Source organism: Drosophila rhopaloa, unplaced genomic scaffold, assembly GCF_018152115.1.
Source record: "Drosophila rhopaloa isolate 14029-0021.01 unplaced genomic scaffold, ASM1815211v1 contig_3, whole genome shotgun sequence".
NCBI lineage: Eukaryota > Metazoa > Arthropoda > Insecta > Diptera > Drosophilidae > Drosophila > Drosophila rhopaloa.
Genome location: NW_025335123.1, coordinates 8,736,585 through 8,760,272, shown reverse-complemented (window position 1 = coordinate 8,760,272; position 23,688 = coordinate 8,736,585). Strand labels below are relative to the sequence as shown.

Genomic DNA, 23,688 nt, shown 5'->3' with positions numbered 1-23,688 from the left:
ACTGATCTTGAATGGAATCGAATGAGACTTTCGAGCTAAAAATTAATTTATTGGAAATCTTTTTGAAAGTATTTAAGTAAGATGTATTAACTTTAGTTCCCCACTGCTTATACATTCCCTTGGTTCAAATAAAAAACAATGTCTTTGTGGTTTGTTCTTTTTTTATTAGGTTTTCCTTGTATATATGTAGCGTAACTTGTAATAACGTAACTAAATTTTACAAATATTCTTTCACTTCCTGTGCTTTGGTCCTACATGACGAAAAAAAAACAAAAAAAAAATTGTATATATATGTGTACTATATATGTTATAGAAAAATGGTTTTGATAAATGTTTAATATTTAGATAAAGTTATATACGTATTGGTTTTACATTGGATGCATTAATAATAGCAATAATAACAACAATAACTGACAGCAGGATGGGGGAGTACGTTAGCCTTTGACCCGATCGCATATTCTTCTTCCCCTGGGTTTCGCTTTACCGTTACTCATATCCTCTGCTGCTGCTTCAGCCGGCGCCGGCGCTTGCCAAATATATATATTACTCTCTACCGCTACTACACAAAATACATATCGTACATACAATACATATACATCGATTGCAATCGATCCTACCTGCTATATCTTCTCGCTGGCTTGGGGTTTTCTTTGTTTATCAATTGGGCAAAGGAGTGCCATCCAAAATCTTCTTCCAAATTCTGGGCCTATCATCACTTTTCTTCTCCATATGATGGCTAGATTTTTGTGTGGCTCTTCCTTTGCCCGTTTCTGATTTTTTTTGTTGGCTCGTTTAAATTCCAATAGATAGATAGATATTTGTAGGGTGGATGGGGGAGGGGGGGAGGGGTTGGCGTGTGGAAGGGGCGTTTAAAATTAGACAGACAAAGAAACTCGTTATCGCTATCGTTAAATAATTACTGACGATACAAATAATCGTGTATTGTAGCACACACACATACCATATATACACAGATAAGCCCCGATCCTCTGGCGGGATGGGGACATGGAAATTACTTGTGGGTCGGGTCGTGGTTTTAGAATTGTATTCAGTTAAATATTGCCGATTTTTGAAAGGGAAACTTAAACTAAGCCCATTAGTCTAGCGGTCAAGTTGATATTCTATTGAACGGATCTTAAAAGACAGGTATTTCTTTGAGCTCGATCCACAATTTTATCAAAATATCAACTGAACCGACGGCCCACTGGGTTATAGTTCTAGTATTGTGGTGGGTGAGGGGGGAAAGGGGGGTAAGGGGGGTCTAGTTATAGGTATTAGGTGATTAATTGAGTTCCTTGCGCGTCGTGTTGGGCAACAGCAGGCACATGAGACCGCCGCCGATGAGCAGACCCGACACAATGAACGTGGGCGATGGACAGTAGTTGTCCAGCAGCTGGGCGATCACGATGTTGCCAATGATGCCGCCCAAACGGGCGGCCACCATCGAGATGGCCACGCCGGTGGCCCTCAGTTTGGTGGGGAATACTTCGGTGATGAGGCAGTCGAGGGCCGCATTCGCGGCCGAGATGGCCCCACTAAAGATGGCCGAAACGACCAGGTTCTGAACGGAGCTGCGCACAAAGTACATCAGCGCCGAACAGATGCCGGCGGTCATGGTGCCGGCGATCAGGAAGAACTTCCTGCCCAGCATGTCCATGCCGAGGATGGCCAACAGATTGGCGGGCAGGGCGGAGGCCAGCGATATCAGTGACTCCATGAACACCGACTGGGGGATGTCCGAGGAGCAGGTGCCGTTGTTGCTCTGCTCCTTGGCCAGATTGACCACGTACTCGGTGACGGAACAGACGCTGGCCGATTGGCCCGGGAAGGCCTTGTCGTACTCCTCGAAGCGATTGAACAGCTCCGGGAACCACATCAACAGGCCGTAGTAGCCAATGTGGAATGTAAAGTTGATCGTGATCGAGACGATGGTGAAGCGCAGGATGGGCGACTTGAACAGGGCGCGACTGTGGTCCACCATGCCGCTGACCATTCGGCTGTACTTGTTCTTCACATTGCCATTGCTCTCCAGCAGCTTCTCATCGACCTCCAGGTCGTAGACCATGTACTCGTCCGGCCGGCGCCTCGTGTTCGTCACGAAAATGCCACGGAAAATGGCCAGGGCACGGTCCTTTTTGCCGCGGGTCAGCAGGAATTTGGGCGATTCGGGCAGATAGAAGAGCAGGAATCCCACGAGGAACGAGGGCAGGGAGCAGACCAGCAGGAAGATGCGCCACGAGTTGTACGTGAAGTACGTCGTGGCGAAGCCGATCGTCCGCGGGATGATCAGCCAGGCCAGGCTGGCCACGAACAGGTTGCCAAATGTCCAGAAGGCGGCCATGAAGCTCAGCATGGAGCCGCGCTTCGCCTTCGGCTGGAATTCGGCGAAGTACGACCAAATCACAGGACCACTGCCGCCCAAACTGCAAGATAAGAGAAATGAGGGAGGATTCATTAGTGAGGTTCTAGTCTATCGTTTTGTAATCGAAAATATGTAGCAGTTATCGGGCATATTGGAGTTGTTCAATGTTTTCGATAAATATATCGTTTTAAATTCTATTACATCGAACAAAACTTGTTTAAACTAACCCTTGTATTTTACTTTTACCAAAGAACTAACAAGTTTAATTAGCTTTAAAAAAAACTTGTGCGTATACGTTATTTTATATAAGATTCTTCAAATGTAAATATTACGTATACGAATTACTTCCCCTATATGCTCAAAGTTGCGTATACGTATTTTTTTTAATCCCACGACAAAATCTAAGAAAAAAACAGTAATGATTTATAATTTACGAAAATATTACGAGTCCTTTGGATAATAATAAACACAAAAGTAAAAGCAAATAAAAAAATATATACTTCGCAAAACATTGCGAAATAATTGTAGTCAGTTCGCTCAGGTAATTAGCAAACGATTGGCAAAAATATTGATAAATATGGGTGAGCATGAGGGGAAACCGGTGACTAAGCGTCAATGTAACCCAAAAGCCAGGGGGCCAAGGCCCCAACTGAGATTTTCCATTTGCTTTCTGTGTTTTTTTTTGGGTTGGCTTTGCTGTTTTTCTCTTTTTCGTTACATTTTGGGGCATTTCGATCGGACTTGGGGATTCGAGCCTTTAATTAGCATAAACAGTCACGATATTGCGGCTCAAATATTTTGTTGTTATTTATACCGGAGGTAATTGAATTAACACTTTGCCCCGGGTCCGGGCCCGTGTGTCACTCGATCCACAATCGATCGCCGAGCGATGATCCATGGCTGCATAGAGCAGTAATATCACCTCACCGATTGGGTATTTTTTTATGCCAATACAGCTCTTGTTGGCGGCATAAAGGTGACATTTTTAAAGTATTTTAAAACTTAAATTTGGAAATCTCAGTTATTAAAACTATTTCAGGTAACAGCCTTCTTTCTATCATAATTTACATATGTCTATTATTATATCTCTACGTGTTTGTTTACCTAATTCTAAAAGTCAGTAAATAAAATATTTCGATTTAATCTACACAGTTAATTTAAATGTGTGTTATATATTTTAAAAACTTTGAAAAAACTTGTGCGTATACGTTATTTTATATAAGATTCTTTAAAAAGTAAATATTGCGTATGCGTAATACTTTTCCCATATGTTTAACGTTGCGTATACGTTATTTTTTTTCAATCCTACCAAAAAATCTAAGATAAAACATTAATGATTTATTATTTACGAAAATATTTCGAAAGTAAAAACCTTTTTATTTGAAATCAAGAACTAAAGAAATCTAAAGATTATTTCGGTAACCGATAGTGCATGACTTTAATATTGCTTGAAGTTATTGTGTACAAAAATTGGTGCTCTTTTTTTTATTTCTTTTTTGTCACTTGTCTTTTCTTGTAGTTTTTTTTAGGATTATTATGAAGTGGATTAAAGTACTTACGCTGCACCATTGAGGAACCGGAACAGCATGAAGAAGGTGTAGTTCTGCGAGAAGGACGAGGCGACGATGCAGAAGGCGTTCATGAACGAGATGACGATGAGGACCTTTTTGCGGCCAAAGCTGTCGGCGATGCTGCCCCAGAAGTAGGCGCCCACCATCATGCCGATGAAGATGATCGAGTTCAGCCAGCCCTTGGTCTCCGTGTTCAGGTCCAGGTCACATTCCGCCGACGGCAGGATGAACGACATCGAGATGACGTCCATCTCCTCCGACGTGCTGACCAGTCCGCAGATGGCCAGCAGTATGTAGTGGAACTTGCCATAGCCGCACAGCTCGATGGCCCTCTCGAAGTTGGCGACTATCGGGGCGGTGGGTTCCGGCAAGGGTGCGGACTTCTTGCGACCCTTGTGCGGTTTCCCAGGGCCACCGTGACCCCCATGACCCCCATCGGGGGCATCCCGCTCTACGTCCTGCTGCTTGCCATTGGCATGGCTGTCCGGCTCGTAGCCGCGATTGTCCGCCGCAAACTGATACTCCGGCTGCTTGGCCCCGGTGTTTAGGGAGTACGGCTGGATGATCGCTCGGTTGTCGATGTGCGGATTCGCGTTTCCGGTGGCGGCGGCGTTAACCTGGCCAGTGGGATGGTTGCTTGTTGGGTTGCTTGCTGCGCTCTGGTTGTAGTTTGGTTGTAGTCCAGCTTCTACATTATAGGCTGTAAATAGGGATTAAACAGCGGTAAGTCAGGGGGTTATTACAACGTTGCATAACCAGTGTTATCACTGATAAGTCAAATTTATAATTTCTTTACTTTCGATGTTTTTGGCAAGTTTTTGAAATCATGTACCCCCTAAATAAAGAACTATTTTTCGGGGTTGTTTAAACATTGTGATATAAAACGGAGACCAAAAATATAACTATTTTAAGAATCAAATTTTGTAACTTTTATAATATCAAACATTGCTAAATAGGTTTTTGAAATGAAATTATTATATTTGAATTAACATAATCATAGTTATTCAAATGCAAATAAATAAATTAAAATTATTATTTTAATGAAGAAAATATAAACAATGTTTTCCAAGTTGGAACTTTTGAAAATTTTGTTTTCCTATATTCATTAAAACTTACAACTCAATATAATACTTACATTCGCTTTTGCCCTTTGCGGAATCACCTTCTACCATTCTATAGTTCAGGGGTTTTTTGGCTTCTTGTGCGCGTAGCAAAAAGGAAATTGGGATTACTTGTCGGGGTTTTTTGGTGGCTGTTTGCTCTAAGCTCTGCTTAGATGGGTACAGTTGTGTCTGCCTCGCTTAGCGGTCTGCAATTGAAGAGAGAAGTATCGATTAGCAAACCATCGATCGATCGATTGTTTCGACATCGGGGGAAGTGGGTTAATTTAACGCAATTGGACGGCAATTGAGCAGAATGAATGAACGATCTGTTCGTCGCGCACAAACAACATCGTAATTGATTAATAAAAAATTATGCCCGAAAAAGTCGCGAGCACAGAAATTAACCCAAAGTGCCGAGGGCGTAAAAAAAAACCCCGCATTTGGGGTGACATTTTTATTGATAAATAATTGGGTAGCTGAATTCGTTGAGTATTTGAATGTGGGGTGATAAAAGTATATAGATATTAGGAGTACATTTTGGAATTACAATGGCTTGAGACAGTTATCAATTGCAAGTCCCTTAACTCGTATGTATATTATTTAAGGGGCTTACCCTGTCTAATTCTCTAATTTTAACCCCCATTTCATATTAAATAACCCCATAATTACAGTTATATTAACACAAGATGATACTTAATGAGGCGTTTTTTTTTTGACCATAAAGCTAGCTAATCACTTTACGACACTCAATAATTCCATTTAAGTGATTTAAACAAATTGAAGAGCGAAAAAAGATTATAAATCGATGAGAGAACAGCTGCTAATTAAGAGATTTGCTATTTTCTTCTGCTCTCTCCCGCTTACAATTTCAAATTCAATTCGTGATTTATCTTTCACTTTATTCATTAGGCAGGAGCAACAACAATTACAAATGTGCATCAGATACAAACGATTCGCTTTCGTGTTTGTATTCGCATTGAACCTGAACCTGAACCTGCCGTACGCATGTGCAATGAAGGAGAACAGGAACCAAAAGCGCAACGGCAAATGCACTTGGAGAAAATATAGCTTTTTATCAAATAGAAATAAGAGACACCGACGTTAATGAATCCATTTTGAAATGGAATTTTTAAAATGTAGAACCATTATCATTGGGAAGTGTCTCAAATTATCGTGAAATACTTTATATTACTTATTAAAATTTTTATTTTCCATTAAGATCAGTAAACTAGAATCTAATACACATGATATCCTTTGGTTCAAGTTCTTTTTTGGAAATGAAACTAACAGCCCATTTTGTTTTGTGTCGGAGCGAGTTTTGCAGCACCCAGCTGTCCGTCACTCGTGGATGGCTGCGTTCCATTGCCAGTGCGTTCCGTTCCGCACTCTCTCCTTTTCTCTCTCTTTGAAAGCGATAATCGCCAGCAATTAGCCATGTTTTATTATGAATATATGCTGATTTATGCCCTGGACGACGAGTAAACGCCTACACTTCCGCAAGCCGGAGCCACATGGCCCTTCACCTGGCCTTCGTACCAGTCCCAGTTCCACTCCCGATCCCATTCCCATTCCTATTCCATTTCCCCCCAGCGATGTTCCATCCAAAGCTAATGAAAAAGTACAGTCGCACCTCAAATATGTGGAAAACAATATAGTTAATGGAGCTCTCAACTTTGTTAATCCGTCTTGAAAAAGTTCTAACCATACATAGGAGTACGACTGTAAATCGGTTAGTCTGCTATGCTACGTATTAGCGCCATAAAAAAAGCGTTTCAATCGTTTCCAGTTTGCTGTTTAACAAGTCGCATTATAACGATTGTCTTTTTCAAGCGCAAATAAAGCAGCGCAACTGGAAAAACTGCGTGTGAATGGAATACCCCGGACTTGACTTGGTCCCAGCTTTATACTCGGGGGCCCCAATGTCATCCGATTCCGATGCATGTGTCGGATTGGATGCCCAGGGGAAGGGGTTATGGGTGGACGTGGACGTGGACCGTTTATGGTGCACAGTGCATTGTTTTTGCGCCTTTGCATATATCTCAAATTAATTAGCACATAAAACCGAGAAACGCCTCTAGACTTCGGGGCACTCAGCCAGATGATATCGGAAATAGTGCGGTTCGAAGTCTGAATGAACCCATAAAACTACAGAGTTTAACAAAACATTTGTGAGAATTTTACCACTCAATCGATTACCAAGCCAGTGCGAAAAAAATGACTCAGATAAATTGTTAAGATTCTCTTTAAAATGGAAATGTAAGCAAAACATTTCCAAGCAAGGCGTTTTTAATGGGTATTATTTCAAGTTCGAGGCAGTTAAGTTACAAACACATTAATGTTCTAAACATTGGAATGGAACAATGTCTACAATTTCAGGCAATCCTAAAACCCTATTAAATACTTTATGTGACACCTTTTATTTCTATCCAAAACACCGTCTTATTATTTTTTATGGAAAGGAAAGCTTAGCAATTATCTACAGAAACTTTGTTTCCCTTAAAGGTGTGTTTACACGATGTTCTTAAAAAGTATCATTTGATTTATTGATCAATTGCAAGTCAAACAAACTTTAGTTTGTTGCCGTTTACTTTATTTGCTACTTTTGATATTATTTAAGACTTCTAAATATATGTTTGAGATTCAAAATGATGTGCTACGACATTTATTAAGAAGGGCTGTGCTTCCTGTAACTATATAATTTGGATGATGTATAATATAACTGCCAGCTTGCAGTGTAGAATATTAAGTTAGCTTATTTACAGGTCTGCTAATTTGCCCCAACTTAGTTTTTGTTGATTGGCATTCCATTACCTGTTGGCTTTAGGGGATTGTACTCGCTTTTGACCTGGAGATCTTTGAACGTGGTTTCGCCCGTGTTTCGGGGGGCTTATTGTTTGGCAATTAATTAATTTTTTATTTGAACACGGGTGAAATAAAATATGTTTTTCGCACTGTTAAATATTTGTTTTTACTGCGCTGTTACGCCCTGTATTTTGCACTTGTTTGGTGTTTGTTTATTTATTTATTTATTTCTTTTTTGAATGAGGGTGTAGTTTTTTCGCGTTGTTCAGTGGGCTAAATTTTAGAAAATTGCTTGTCAGCTGAGAGTGAACTGTTTGTGTTTCTGCTTGTAGTGGATCTTGGCGTTGGTGGTGCGCGGAGTTCTCAAAGTGGTTTGGCAATTGTTGCAAACTGGCGAAAACATTAAAACCGTTGGCTGGCACACAAAGGCTGAATAGCAAGGGGCATCGAAACCGATATAGTTACCGATAACCGAAAAAATGTATTTTCTTTTTTTTTTGTTCAGATGCGATATTACGAGCGGTAAGCGGAGCGGTACAGCGGCGGTACTTTAGGCGGTCTCTCGATCAACGTTCGTGCGATTCAAGTGGTGGAAAGTATCTGAGCGGCGCTCGACGCCCGCTTAAATACACCGAAATCGAATCCGCGGAACGGGTGGCAGTGGAACGCGGCTTATCAACCGCTCGCCATTACTGCACCACCCCCTTTTACCGTTTTCGCCGCCTGCCCGTTTCATTCCGCCGTTCCGCGTGCGCGCGCTCACTAATTGAAATTCAAATTGCGATCATCGCCAAGTGTTCGAGCCGCAATTGAAAATAAATTAAATGATAACACCAAAGAACGAAGAAAGCAAATCAAAACAAGAAAATAATGAATAATGTCCTCGATCCGATTGAATTCCCTCAGAGATCAGGTCATAGCGAGAAGAAGACTCAAAAGCCCTCTTATCATACATTAACCTCTCAATCGCCGTACATACATTATGTTCGGTGATCACGACAGTAATATTCCTCTCGAAAGCTGACAAAAAATCAAGAGTTGATCTCGCATTACAATTTGTATATCTATTTTTAAGTACATTATTAAGGTCTTAATTCTCTATTGATCTTCATTGCAATTTAAGTTTTTAATATTGGTTCGATTTTTGCGGACTGACTAAAAAAGTTAATAATAAATATACCCATATGTTATTCATACTTTTTTATGTTTCATTTAAATCTATAAATAAAATAAAACATATTACTAGTCTGGACTGAGGCCAAAAAGTCTGAAAATTGAAAATGTCCCATGAATCAAATTTATGACCTCGAAATATATGTACACCAAAAAACATATTTCCTTGTTCTTTGCCTTAGTTTTTTAAATAATATAAGCGATAAAAAAGGCATTCACAATTCTAGATGAATCAATTCTCATGAGACCCAGTTCACTACTATGAAAATACTCGGTTTTATAACGATAAAAAACCATAAAACAAGTGCATGGGGCTGTCAAATTTAGGGATATTTAATGATGCATATAGGGAATCCTACTGAGCTCTACCTTGATCCCTAAACACAGTTCAGTCGATCCGAGGTGAGTCAAGTTCATTATAATGAAACGTAACTGGCCGATCGGGTGACAAACCCGATGAGCATTCGAATTCGACTTCGGATCCCTTCTGGTGAACAATTAACGGCAACAGGCATCGGCTTAAGTGATCAAAAGAATTATACTTGAGACTTAATAGCGGCATTATCATTATTGTTGATATTGTTACATATAGCGAGCGCGTATATATATGGATTATACGTATTGTTGTCATGGCGATTACTGATACTACTACCACTCGATCGCAGCGAGCAATGATCGTGTAAGCTGGCCATGTGACTTGTGAGCCTCAAAAAACGAAATAAAAGCGCCTTTAAAAACAAATGTGAAGAAATAAATGAACGCTGATCTATTAGCGTTTCCAAAGTGATGCAATTAGAAGAGCTCATTTATCATTATATCATGCGAAATAGTGCCATAAAGTCGATCATCGCTGTCTAATTGCTTAATTGTTTGCCACATTTCGGTGGGAGTTTTTCGCTCAGTGAGTCATTCCTTTTTCTGTGAAGGGGTAGGGATTGGGGGGGGGGTGGAGTGTTTATGGGGGGTTCAAGATCGGGAACAAAGCGAAACTCGAGATGGTCGTTTTTCAAGAACCCATGGAAGAAGACGTGACTCTCTCCAGAGTCAAATGCAGATTGGGGCCTTGCATAATGGGCGATTAGTGGTCGTAGTCGTAGTCGTAACTTGACGCTAATTTCTGGTTGCTTCATTTGGCAAATTATCGCACCTCTGACCCACAGAAGACCCACACAAACTCAACAAAGATTGGATGTCAGTGGGGTGCAGTACGTGTTCTTTGTTCGATTCTCGTTTTTCGCTTAATATTTGCTAACCGTTTGTTTAAGCCGCCCACAATTAATTTAATTAGACATTGTTGTCACGAAACGAACACGGCTAATTGAAAATTATGCTAGATGAGGGACAGCTTAATTACCAACGATCGCGACAATAAAACAACCCTTACTGCACATGTAAACAGACTTTTTTGAAAGCTTGATATTCAATTAGAACAACCTCGTAACGCTAAGAAACCCATGGTTGTCAGCCTGACTAAGAGCGAGATGGTTGTTGTCCGCGCTAAGTTCAATTTGGGGCGTATGTGGCCATGTCTGAGTTTAATCGACAAACAATAACAGAGCCGATGAACACAGATGGTCCTACATATATTGCAATATACACATTGTACATTCTATATGCACATTTATCTGTTCAGACGTATATGTACTGGCTGAATGTTAATCAAACTGCGTGTGCTCGAAACTCGTTCGAATCGGTTTTTTATTTCCCCATCGAGAGCATGTCTCCACATCTTCATGCCATCTTCAATTGAATGAACCAGCATTTCTGCTCTTCTTGCGATCGCTGCACAAACATTTCAATTAATTGACCACTTCCAATTGAAGACAATGTGCGAAACGAAAACAAAAGTCGTCAAGAGAGCGTGAAAATACCGAATAACGTATAACGAATAACGAATCCAAAGAATTCGTAATTCCGAATTGGGTATTCAATAAACAACGGAACGGATGGATCACTCTATGCTTGATAATTCAAAACAAATAAACATGACTAATGCTCCACAGATCGCTGGAGATTTTGTTGCCGTAAGAGTGCGACTATGAGCCACAGTGAACCCTATCTGGAAACGATCCGCTGACCCAGCAACAACAGCCCCGAACTTATTTCTATCCATATGATTCAGAGGACACTGGTTAGGCGGATCTGATGAAATCTAACAGAATTAATCAGTGTTTTTGGACTCCGAAGAATTTCGGATAGAAGAAAAATATGTGTCTAAAAAATGGGAGACAAAAAGGGATCTTTGCGGGATCTAATGGTATGGGTTTTGTAACTAAGAATATATCTATATATATATATGTATATTATGAAACTTTAAAAATCTCACTAACAAATAAAATGAATCATGATGTTTTTAAGAAACAAATTTCCTACTCTCTTCATTTTTTTAATGAGTTAATTTTAAGTACCTCGGAAACTGGATATCTCAAAGGCTTTTAAAAAATTCCAAGAAAAAATAACTATAAAATACCCATTTAGATGAATAACTTTTATATATAAAGTCTATGCATTGTTAACTTTTTATGTGATCTTAAACAAAAAGCCTGCGAATAATTTGGGTTGCAAAGACACTTTTTCGGAGACAAAGTTTGTACTCCCATATACACACTGTGTATATGGGATCCTCAAACGAACTTTTGCCTAACGATTACTTGAAGACTCTTGAAAATTTTCAGAAGAATTTGAAGTACTTCGAAAAAGGCCTACAACCCTTTGGACACTGGAGTATTTGCAAATATATGCATAAATTGGGAACAGGTGTTGCCTGCATTCGTTTTTTCCCCTTTTTTTTTGTGGCCCGTGCGATTTTGGTATTCACTTTGGCAATAAAATTAATGATAATATTGCGCTTTCTTGTTTTGCTTATTCCACTTGTTTTGAGTTTCGCGGGCGCGCGACAATTTAGTTTGCATAATTAATTTATGCATATTTGTTATTTTCGGCTGTTACACTGTATTTTTAAGCGGCAAAAAAAAACAAAACAAAAAAATTGGAATAAAGAATGTGGAATAATGCCCCAGGGCAGTGAAAAATAATTTGTTTTGTGCCACCCTGAATTTTATTTACGAGTAACAGGAAGACTTGCGATGCCTGCTGAATCACCTTGCCCATTGTATTTTATCCTTGGTGTGGTTTCATATATATGTGTGTGTGGGGGGGGGAATTGATGATTGGGGATACGCACCTACTACTGCTGTCCTCGTCGACGATGTCGAAAGAGTGTGTGTGTTTTCTTTTAGAAGAGATTCGATGCACGGCGGTTAGACGAGAATCGGGATGTATAGATCACTGGTTGGAGGAGCTCCACGCGGCTCCAAGAGCGATTGGACAATGCGTTCCAAGTGGCGTTGGGCCGGGGCTTTTATAAGTGCCAGCCAGTCAGCCAGACCCACATCCTCCCCCTCCGAACCCTGCCACGATCCGCCGCCCCCCTTTTTCTCGGGATGCTGACTTTTCGCTCTTTCGCGATCGCACAATCTGAGTGTGTCTGCCACTCTCGGGGGCACTCGGTTCGGTTGGTTCTTAGCTTGTGTACACTCAGCTGCTTCTGCTTCTGTTTCTTTTTTGCTTTTTTTCGCTTTTTTTTTATTTCGCTCTTGACGTTATCGCCAGCGGATCGGAAGCAACAACAATGAACACACACAAAAATGAGATGGGGCAGCATCAGCAATGTCGCCATCCGATGCTTATCACCTGGCTCTCAGCCGCTCTTATCTGACTGCTCTACTCGCAGCCGTAATCGCAACAATGTTTTCGGATGGTTATACAAAAACAAGACTTGCAATCTTTATGGCTCGCTTCAAATGCAATGCTCTTCCTTAATCGTTAAAACTTGTAATTCGTTAATTCTAGGGCCTGCCAAAAATACACATGCACTTTTTGGCGAGGTCCTTCGAGGCGGATCGGGTGCGAATCGGTTAGAAGCGGGTAGGGCTTTGACTATGACGCAGCAATAAACTGATTTCAATTCACTCAGCCATGACAATTTGCAAGGTATGCCAATAATTTTTGACATGGTCTCATCAAAAGTTATGAAGAAAACAATGAAGTGGTAAAAATCTGTTATGGAATATAGCCAGAAAGTAATTTAGTGGACACTGAACCGCGTTCGTTACCCGTAAATAATTTGCGAACAGAAAAGGTTTTGAGCGGTCAATAAAATGTAATGATGAATAGGTCGAAAAAAAAGTTCAGCAAAGGGATGGCGAGGAATCGTGATTTATAATAATAGGCTTAAACCGCAAACAAAATGGTTTTTTCGTAAAACGCATAGGGATTACAATTAAATCGCTTATGAATCGGTTAAAAATTATTTTCGTACCGAGCGAATCGCTTAGTCATGGGCAGCTGGACATGAGAGTGATTTCGAAACGGGTATGAACCAGTTGAACGATCGGTATGGACCAGCTAAAGGTTGACTGTGCACTATATGCGACATATAGTCGTAGTCTTGGCCAAGATGCCACAGACGTTGAATCATAGGAGACACAGGAGGGCACATACCCTTTAGCCATTAACCATTAAACATTAGGCAAACGTATTTTAAATCGGAATCGCAGCAGGGTCCCAAAATTGCGCGTCAACAATATCCAGGCGCTACAGAAATAGCTCTACGAATATGTATTAAATATAAATGGTCATATGGCAAGTGTGCGTGTGCGAATTCAAAAACGCTCTCGCGTTTTTTGTCGCCTCGCATGTGTCGGACGTATTTGCGTGCTGGCCCTCCGCCCCCGCAACTCCCCCTCGGATCCCCGATTCCCGGGCGGCGGCGAAAGATCTACGTAATTTCTTTTAGTTTCATAAAAAAATGGTATTTTTATGTGTGCAAAGGTTTTTTCCGCAGTTTTTTGCCCACAGCCATGAAACTGTATCGAAAAGCTCGTCCAAGATCAGCAAAACGAATGTGTTAGACAGTGTCCATAGCGTATAGATTTGGGGCATAATTGCAAAGTATTTTTATTGATTTGGATCAATTATTATGTTTTTGGGAAACATATATATGACCTTCTATAAAAGTGTGCAAAAATAATTTCGTTTTAATTTGCAAGTAAATGTTTTCATAATAAAACTTGCGCAATGGTCTACAAATTAAAGAAATTATGCCTACTTTTTTGAAAAAAGTTTTGCAGCTTTGAAAAACTAGATCTAGGGAAATGCATAAACTAAGCATATCATTTAATATTTATAATTTATAATTTAACATATTTAAATATCAATATTCAACACTGTTGATTGACAACAATCCATATTCAACATGAGACATTCAATTTCAATATTCAACATGAAATATTTAATCTGCAACTTGCACCTTACATTTTGAATTTTAGATATTGTACTAGTATATGTATACTTTATGTTCATACCAAATGGAACATTTTGAGTTCAAGTTAAAAATGCATGATTTCGTAACGAAAAAGATTGATAGAGAAAACTAAAATTCGAATTAAATCTCATTTCATATAGATTATTTAAATTAAGTAAGTCAATTTTATCTCTTTCAGTTTTTTATTGCAGCTATTTAAAACTATTCAAAATGTTAAGATTTTTAGAGAATAGAAATTTTGATTAACAACAATAAGAATAATAATTCGGAATAGTAAAATTAATGAAAAAGAAAAAAAACTTAGTAAGCCGAATGAATTCAAGGGGTTTGCCTAATAAAGTATCTAAAAAGAATAGCTTATTAGTAAATTCTGAATACTAAAATAAATGAAAACCCAAAGGAATCTCAGTAAGCCAATGCAATTCAAGGTGTTTGCTTAATAAAGTATCTGTAAATTGTGCGGCTGCACGCCGCCAGTGCAATGTGGATCGGCTAAAAATAAGCGACATTTATTTTGTATTTTCGTCACTCATCTTTCGCAATCCGGAGTGGACCCCAAACAAATATTGGCCCAGCCGCCAGCCAATCGCCCAAGTTCAGTGCTGTTTGCCCGGCTGTCATCACTTCCACTCCCAGTTGGCAGTTGGCAGTTGGCAGTTGGTAGTTGGCAGTCGGCCCTCGTGACCAGGCACTCTGTTTTCGTTAACGTTTACGTTTTTTGGACAGCCCAGTGTGTGTCCTTTGACTGCCAAGGCCCAACTCATCTCATCTTCAAGCGCCATCAAAGTCAAAGTCAACCCCCCACCCTGCCAACGTATTCCATCTCATCCCATCCCATGTCACCACTCCTCCTGGTCTTGATCCCTATGTACACTCCACATGTGGGACTGACGTCAGTGGAAATCTGTGTGGACTTTATGAGGCTGCGGCTTAAAGTTTGTTGATGTTTTTTGTGACTGCTGCCACTGGGAATTTATGGGCCACCCACACGGAGATACTCCGCTTATCAGGCATAAATCTGCCTAGCCTGGTATTTCTGCGTTGGAATCTGGAAAGAGTTGGATCCGTTGGCCAACCATCTGAATTTCCTCTTTGAACTTACACCCATCAAGTGTCCACTTTCACTGAGAACCAACTTGAATGCCCAATATATCACTGACATTGCAAATCCCTTATTAATCTTTCATTGGGCCGAAATCATGGAATTGCCCCGGTAGCAAAACAAAATGTGTTTTCCCATCAATTAATGGCGGAAACAAGAATTTAAACTAGTTGACAAGAATCTCAATCATTTTTAGTGCTATGCACTGCACTGAACTTGCCTTGAACTCTCTCCACATAAATAGATTCAAGATCATGGGCATGTTCTTGATTTTTTTACTTCTCCATAAATAGGTGAAATATGTGGGCATGTGTGTGAATTTGTTTGGGTTTCCATTAATTCCATCCTTATTTATAATAACCAGTGGCTAGGAAGAATCTCAAAAGTTATAAACATATTAAAATGGCTTGGGTTTAGATAACGAATAATTAGAAAAATCTCAATGGAGTTCCCTGTTGTCCTTCAGTTGGACAATCGCTGGCATTAGTCCAGCTTATCACCCACCTTAATGATCTATCTTTAGGTTTACGACCTGTCATTTCGCTAAGCCGCAACATTATACCGTTCAAAACATCAACATTATAATTGGCTTAGTGGGGGCTTTTTCCTAATGCTCTTGTTTTGGGGCTCCACTGACGCACAGAGAACTCTTTGGGTCACGTGAATCGAAAGTGGCAAGTCACTTCTGGCTACGCAGTGTCAATGGTCCAACTGGTCTGGAGGGTCCACCCCCACCCCCCACTCTCCCACCCCCTCTCCCACCTCCTACTCGTAACTCCCTCCGAAAACCCCTTTGCTCTTCAATCAGATGGAAACCGAAATGAATGCGCACAGTTCGCGGACTTGATTAATCATTGCATGCTCAATATCAATTAAGACAAGGGGAAAAATACACGATCGGGTCTCAGCATCGGAAGAGGGCTATATACGATGCTATGGCAGGGGGAAAGGGACAGCGAGAGCCTTAGAAAGTGGCTTGGAAAGAGAGAGAAAGAGAGAGAGGGAGAGAGAGAGAGAGAGAGGGCATTCGATGACTAACCATGGGGCTTAAGCAGAAATCAATTCAATGCCCAATTTCAACAACAACGAAAACAACAGCAGGGGAAAAGGCACATTCTGCATTCTACAGTCTACAGGCTACAGTCCACAGGCTACACTCTACAGTCTACAGTCTCCAGTGCGAAGCGGTTATAACCGGTTGGAACCAATCAACCCGCTGAACCTTTAAGGCACCTACGTCACCAGAATCAAAAAGGGGCGACACCAAGATGAGTGCTTCAGTTCCGCAGATCAATTCGGAAGCCGTTCCAGTGGATCCCCAAATGAAGCGAGGAGAATTAAAAAAAAATGTGTAACCTTGAGATAAAATGTTAATTTGAATCATTTTGAAGATGGTTCTATTAAACTAACCAATAAAATATCAGAATCAATTAAACTCATTTAATAAAGAAACCATCCATAAATATACACCTCCCTTGAATCTTGCATTTAAATCGTTATTGTATAAATTTATTCAAATCATTATTTAGATTTTCTTATTAATCTGCCAAATAATGTATCAGAATCATTTAACCCATTTGTTATAGAAATCTTCCATTAATCTATACCTGCCTGAAAATACCATTGCAATGCGCACAATTTTAATCGTTCCTGTATAAATAAATAACCATACATATTTCACACAACAGATATTGTTCATAAATCAAAAATACATTTCCAAAAACGAAATTAAATCATTTCGGATATTGTGAAAATATTGAGTCTCGATTTCGTATTGCATTTTCAGCTATAAACAATTACCCTGTTGTAAACAATTCATTTTAAAAACGTATACACCGAGTACTTGATCTTAGTTTACGGTGGACTATTTATTGTTTTGTATTCGTATTCCCCATTAACTGAAGGTCGTAAATTGACTTCACCGGGAGTATTAACTTTAATATATTTTTATTGTTTAGTAATTTCTTTCTTTACTGAATGTTAATCATCATTACTTAATGGTAAATGGAATCTCGAAATCTTTATGCAAAATCACCTAGATTTTTCTGGTTGCATTGCACATGATCGGAAGCTGTCATTTGCATCAATTGGAAGACGATCTCGGGCACTGAGGAACTGTCTGCTTGAGTGCTTTTCCATTGCAGAGGCATTTTCATTTTGATTCTGATTTTGATTTGGATTTTAATTTAACTCCATTGGCGAAACGGGTTTGTGGCGCCCGAGCAGGTACAACAATGGATTTGTCAACAATTAAAAACTGCCGCATGTCGCTTGGCTCTTTGTTCGCCGCTCTATGCAAAATAGATATCTCAAAAGCCGAAAAGCACTTGTTTTGTTTAGTTCTACGCGGCTTTTGTCTGTGTTTATTGTTTTATTTTTATGTATTTTTTTTTTCTGCCACTTTCTGTCTAACTGTCGCGCGGGGAGTTTGATTTAAAATGTTTATCTGGATTAGGGCCCTGTGGGTAATGTAATCGAGGCATTATATAGCCACTACTGGATATAGCTACTGGAAACACGAGCCATCCGAAGGGCCATAAAAATTAAAACAAACGAACGAGGCCCTCAACTCAGCTGCATGACTTTCGGCGCAAACAAGTAAAACGGTTATACATCCTATATATTGTATATGCACATCTAGAGATATTTGCATTCTGGTGACCCCGAGCAGGCAAAAAAGCGTATTTATAAGACTTCCCACTTAAATGTATTATTTGTTTGCTAAATGCTGGCATTAAGGTGGGCAGAAAATAAAATATAAAACGGCCGGGGGGGGAAGGTTAAAGAGTGATCGACTGTGCTAGAGAAAGTGTCAGATTGGTGACCCCGAGCAGCCTGAAATTGCTTACGTGGCAGGTTTTTGTGAGATTTCCCTGTCTCGTTTATTATTTGTTTGCTAACTGCACAGGTAAAAACATTATTGACGTCGATATGAACTACTTAATTTTCGCACACTGTTCAAATAATCTGAATCAATATCTCATTTATTTTCGTACCTATTTATTTAATTCCCAAGTCCTAATTTGAGAATTAAATAAATAAGTACTAATTATACGATAGCATTAAGTGCAGATACAGATAATATACAATAATATAAAATATATATATTCAAAAATATATTTAATTAATTAAAATGAGTCGAGAGAAGGAATGCGAGAATTTCTTGAGTTTGGAAAGACTTTAATCGGCTGACTTTTAAAACGATTTGTCCTCGATTTGATGAACTTGACTTGACTTGAGTGGTTTGATGGATAGAGGTACCTATAATAAAGAATAGCTTTCTTTTCAGCTGGATAATGTGGCTACTGAGCTTACACAGTTTGCGTAGCCATGTGTATTTAGTATCTACCCCCTCCCCTTGAAATCCGTGATCATTCAGAGCATTGCAATTATGCAGCTAATTGCACAATTAAAGCAGTTGCAGTTGCAGTTGCCTTGCCTCTTAGTTTCGCTTGTTTTTTTTTGTTTTTCGTCTCGACTCGTCGTAGCCCCCAAAAAGAAATAGATCGCTGCACTGCCAGCACAGACTGTATCTGCATCTGTATCCGAATCGGAATCGGAATCCGTATCCGTGTACATCTGACGCTATATCGAGGAACTTTGCACTGACCCAAACCAATTCGAATCGGTTCGAGCCGCCTCGCCGCCCCCCAAAATCGAAAAGAGCGAGGGCGAGGCAGAAAATAAACAAACAAATAAATAAATAATTATGGCGGAGAGCGATCTATATGCGCTTTATTTTAAGCATGCCTCGAAGGAAATGTTTGCTCAGATAAAAATAAAGCGGCTCGCAATTTTCGGTTTTGAAATTGGTCGCGTTTCAGGTTCAAGAACATTGTGCGTTAGAAATAGGCAATTATAGATCACAATGCATGTATTCAGATAAGAAATGGGAATCAAAAAAGAATCTAAATTTAGATTTAGCTATTAAGGATTAGGGACAAGAAATTCACATAAAAAATGGATGGGGTACTATATTGAATTTACAAAGTTAAAAAGTCATTTTACCTCTCTTATCTTGCAGATAGATATTACACATGAAGAGAACGGAAAATGGAATTAAGTACGCTTATCTTGAGATAGTGTATTTAATCCTCAATCATCCGAATTTTGGACACTTCCTGGTATTTTAGGCGCAAGTACACAATTTTAAATTATTGCAAGTATTTGAGATTGTGGCGCCAAAGCTGTCTGACCTTTCTACTTCCTCTTAAATCCCATAGCCAGTCCCATACGAATTCTCATTCTGATTCTGATTCTCCCGAAATAACGACACGTTTCTCTTGTCTTATCTGGGCGCAAATATTTTGATTAAATTGTAATTTCCCTACGATTCCGTTTTATTTCTGTTACAGAGTGCTTTCATCATCAGAAATGCGCCGCTAAGTGACTTAACTTCTTTGATTGCCGCCACATCGCACAAATATTCATGTTTTTCAAGCGTTTTATAAAAAAAAAACGAATCAAGTGCAATCAGAAGTGATTGAATGACCAATTGGGCAAGTGAGCAAGTGGTGAAAAATCAAGAAATCGATAGGATAAATCTATATAGGGGTTCAAAACTGATTTCAAGTCAGTTAAGTTTGAGATTCGATTTTAAGCTACACATCAGTTAATAGCTACTATTTAGTAATTGAGTGTTGTCCCACTAGTCGTATACGCAATTTACAGTAGGATGACTTAAATACTTATTAACAAAGTACCCGAAAACGTAACTTAATAAAAAACGATTAATGTTACAACTTAAAGTCTTGATTGAGCTTTACCAAAAGGATACAAATTGCAATATCAAATAGAATCCAGTAACATAAACATATCGTAAAAAGCTGAGAGATAAATTCACCTTGAACTCACCTCTTCGCGATAGCGGTGGGCGTGGCAATGCAGAAGTCTCGTTATCGACGCCTTTATCCCGTCCTTGTTATCGGTTTTATCGTTTTCTTGCCGATTGAGCTGCGATATTGCTTCCATTCAAATAGTTATCGCTGGTTTTTTGGTGTCGTGGATTTTACCCCTTTTACCCCGGCTTTTTAGGCGCCTTCCTTTGGCTAATATCGAATTATTCGAACTGGCAATTATTTGGCGCTGAAACCCATAGAAGAAAATCAAATATTACTTCCGATTTATCAGGCATCCTAATCAAATCGAAAACCCAAATGTGCACATGCGAATGCGATCAAAAGATCCACACGATCGGCACGTTTCACCCAGTTTTACCTAACAGCCAAAATATAAACAATGCACGACACGTGAATCGCGAATCGTGGATCCTCATGTGGCCCCCAGAAAGCAAAAGTCTATCGTGCGAGGGAGTGGGCAATAGCGAGGGGCGAAAGAGACGGAGCGAGAGGAAAATGTGTTTTGCCAAAAATGAAAATGGAAAAACTGATTCGATCTTGTTTATTTCGGACACCCAGTGGGTGAGTCTGCCTGTTATTTCGATCGCTTTTTAGTACTTATATACTCCGTTTTGTTTATGTTTTTTTCTTTTTCTGTGATTTCTTTTCGTTACTTACGCACAGAAAATGTGCCTTTTGTCTGTGATTCTTTCGTTCGTATTGACAAGCCATTATGAAATGTGTCCCATATCCAAGGTATTGCTAAATTTTCCTACAGCACAAGCGGTTAAAGTTCCCGCTACCCGTTGCAACCGGTTAAACCGGTTCATTTCGAAAATAGCCCTCATCTCTGGAACTAAGAGTTTTCAAACTGTTGCCGAGAGTATTTCCGCCAACAAGTGTCGCCTCTGGTCTATATTTGAATCTTGCATGGGAATATTTGCGTGTTCCAATGACGCAGCACCTTCGAAAGGAAGATATACACATATTTGAGGCCGAATCGAATCGGAAATCAGCCTGAGGTCAATGGGGATTGCGATAGTAAGAGAGTGGCAGGTCTGCCGACAGAAGAGTGTCGAAAGAGAGATGATCGGCTAGAGAAGATCCCAAGGTGGACCAGACCTGTTCGGTCTGGAATCGGGCGGATCAGACCCGCCAAATGGGCCAGACCGCTTTGAGACTGGGGTAAAAATACACACTCTTTCAAGGGGGTCCAAATGCTGACGTTGACATTGGGATGACGTCTCGTTCGACTTGTGGGCAGCATGTGAACATATATATCCACCAGATCGCTGCGTGATGTCGACCAAGTTCGGGCCAAATGAGTTAGCCCAGTCTGTCTGCTGGATTCGGATTCGGATTCAGATTCGGATGCCATTCGGGGAATCGGGTAAACGGGTAATCGGGTAATCGGGCAATCGGGCATTCGGACATTCCTGATCCGGACGGACACGTGCAACCTGCGGAAAGTACTTCCCCCTGCAAATAGCCTATATTTATCGACGGGGCTGTTCCAATTCGAATTAGCATGCAAATACGAGGAGAAACAACGGCCAAGTGAAAACATTCCCACAATTTGAATGCAAATTTCGAGTAAACAAAACCAGGCGCACAATATTTACTTGCGTTATTTTCCATGCTGAATATGAAATGATTTATCAATCAAATTATATGCAAATAATAAAATAGTTCTCCGCCCTATTAATGTCTCTTTGCAAAATGCGATTGCGGGTACAGTCTGCATGAAAGCGATGACCCTTCAACTGCACTACACAAAACTGGATGAAATGGATCCTTACTTTGTGGCTACTTTCCGCTTTGGTCTAAGTTAACTCGCAATTCCATCCGTCCGTCTGTGTTTTATTCCTGTTTTATTTCTCTCTCGTTTTTTATCGATGTTCGGAATTGAAAACAAAGTTTTCCGCTGTTTTTCCAACTTGTACGATTTGTTGATGCCTTCGCGCTGAAATGTGTTTATAATTTGGACTCTTGCCAGGTGCTTTAGTGGTTCGATTTTCTTTTTATTTGCTTGGTTAATGCTTGTTAATTTTTTTGTATATATTTTTTGTTTGCCTTTAGTTGTAATTCATTTATATTGATCTCTTCACGCTCTAGAAACGCTTGCGTGGAAATCGATTTCAATTGGTATTCGCACCGCCTGGGAAATGGGATCGAAATGGGATCACTAAACGATTTATTTTATGTGTAATTTTTATTACGCTTTATTTCGATTCTCTTTTTGTTTTCTTCTTTTTGATCTGAATTTTTTGTATTTTTTTATTTTTTGTATTTTTTTGTAATTTTTGTTGGTGTCGGATAATCGCAGATTTCGTGTGCTAATGTCGCGGCTTGAACTTTAAAACTGAAAACGAACGAATTTCAGATGTTTCGCATTGTTTAGTGCGCTGTGCGAGAGCTCTATTGTTGTTGCTGCCGCTGCTGATGAGCCAGCTAGTTGTTGTATTATGTTTACTACTGGCTAGGTGCAGCACGGCAGCACGGCAGCGACGCCGGCAGAATCCCAATCCCAATCCCAATCCCATTCCCCCGGACACCCCCATCCCATGGACCCCACCCCACCCCCCAATTTGCACAGCCCATTCCCATCGAATGTCTCCCCACAATGGAGCGCTCAATGAGCTTGAGTGTCATCCACTTAGGAAGCGCCAACCACTGAACTCGCCACAACAGTACCCAAAAAAAAAAAGCAGCAAGCAACCAGTAACAACAACCACTACAGCAATGAACTGGGGACGGCGGCAGAGGTCGATGTCGACGCAGATGATTATAATACAATGGACAAGATAATGCGAGCGATCATGTAAATTAGATTTGTCTCAGTTCAGGCGACGTTAGGTGCCGAGTCCGAGTCCGAGTGCGAGTCCGAGCCCAAATCCGAATCCAAATCCGAATCCCAGCTCAAGAGTCCCCAAAGATTCCATAGATCGCAAAAGATCGCAGAAGATCGTAAAAGAAAAGCAGAAACAAAACCTGCCATTTATTGCATTATACCGCTCAAGTGCTCTTCGTTGAGTCCGATGCTTGGGTTTTATTTTTTATTTGCTTGTATTCGGTTTATTTTTTCTTAAGTCTTCAATGGAATTGATATCAAGCAGCTTGTGGGCGTGGCATACCAGAGAATGATTCAGTATGTCGCCCCGAAAAAAAAAGACAAAACAGGGAAGAGCGCTCACCAAAATAATACGAAACGCTGGCCAGAGCCAGAAGCAAAGCAAATTGAAATAATTCAATTAATTTGCATTGTAAGTATAAGTACGGCTGAATTGTAATCAAAGAAAATGTGGGGAGGCTGGTAAACGAGTGCGCTACAATGAAATCAGTTTAAATGAATATGCCAAGTGGTCACTCGAAGGCAATTGATGCAAGTGAATGCGCGCAAAAGCCACCGAA

General features: G+C 40.1%; 1 protein-coding gene across 3 annotated transcripts; it reads right to left on the bottom strand.

The window, feature by feature from the left end:
* Positions 1-143: 143 nt before the first annotated feature.
* LOC108040124 (synaptic vesicle glycoprotein 2B) lies at positions 144-20,454 on the bottom strand. 3 transcript variants are annotated; one of them, XM_017117406.2, is made up of 4 exons: positions 20,294-20,454; positions 5,069-5,242; positions 3,922-4,633; positions 144-2,423 (listed from the first exon to the last, which is right to left on the bottom strand). In XM_017117406.2, the coding sequence occupies exons 2-4, from the start codon at positions 5,103-5,105 to the stop codon at positions 1,283-1,285; spliced, it is 1,890 nt and encodes a 629-aa protein (XP_016972895.1). In that variant the 5' UTR covers positions 5,106-5,242; positions 20,294-20,454; the 3' UTR covers positions 144-1,282. The 3 variants fall into 3 exon arrangements, with proteins under 3 accessions (XP_016972895.1, XP_016972893.1, XP_016972894.1); XM_017117404.2 differs by lacking the exon at positions 20,294-20,454 and adding an exon at positions 12,196-12,352; XM_017117405.2 differs by lacking the exon at positions 20,294-20,454 and adding an exon at positions 7,848-8,428.
* Between the last annotated feature and the right edge of the window lie 3,234 nt (positions 20,455-23,688).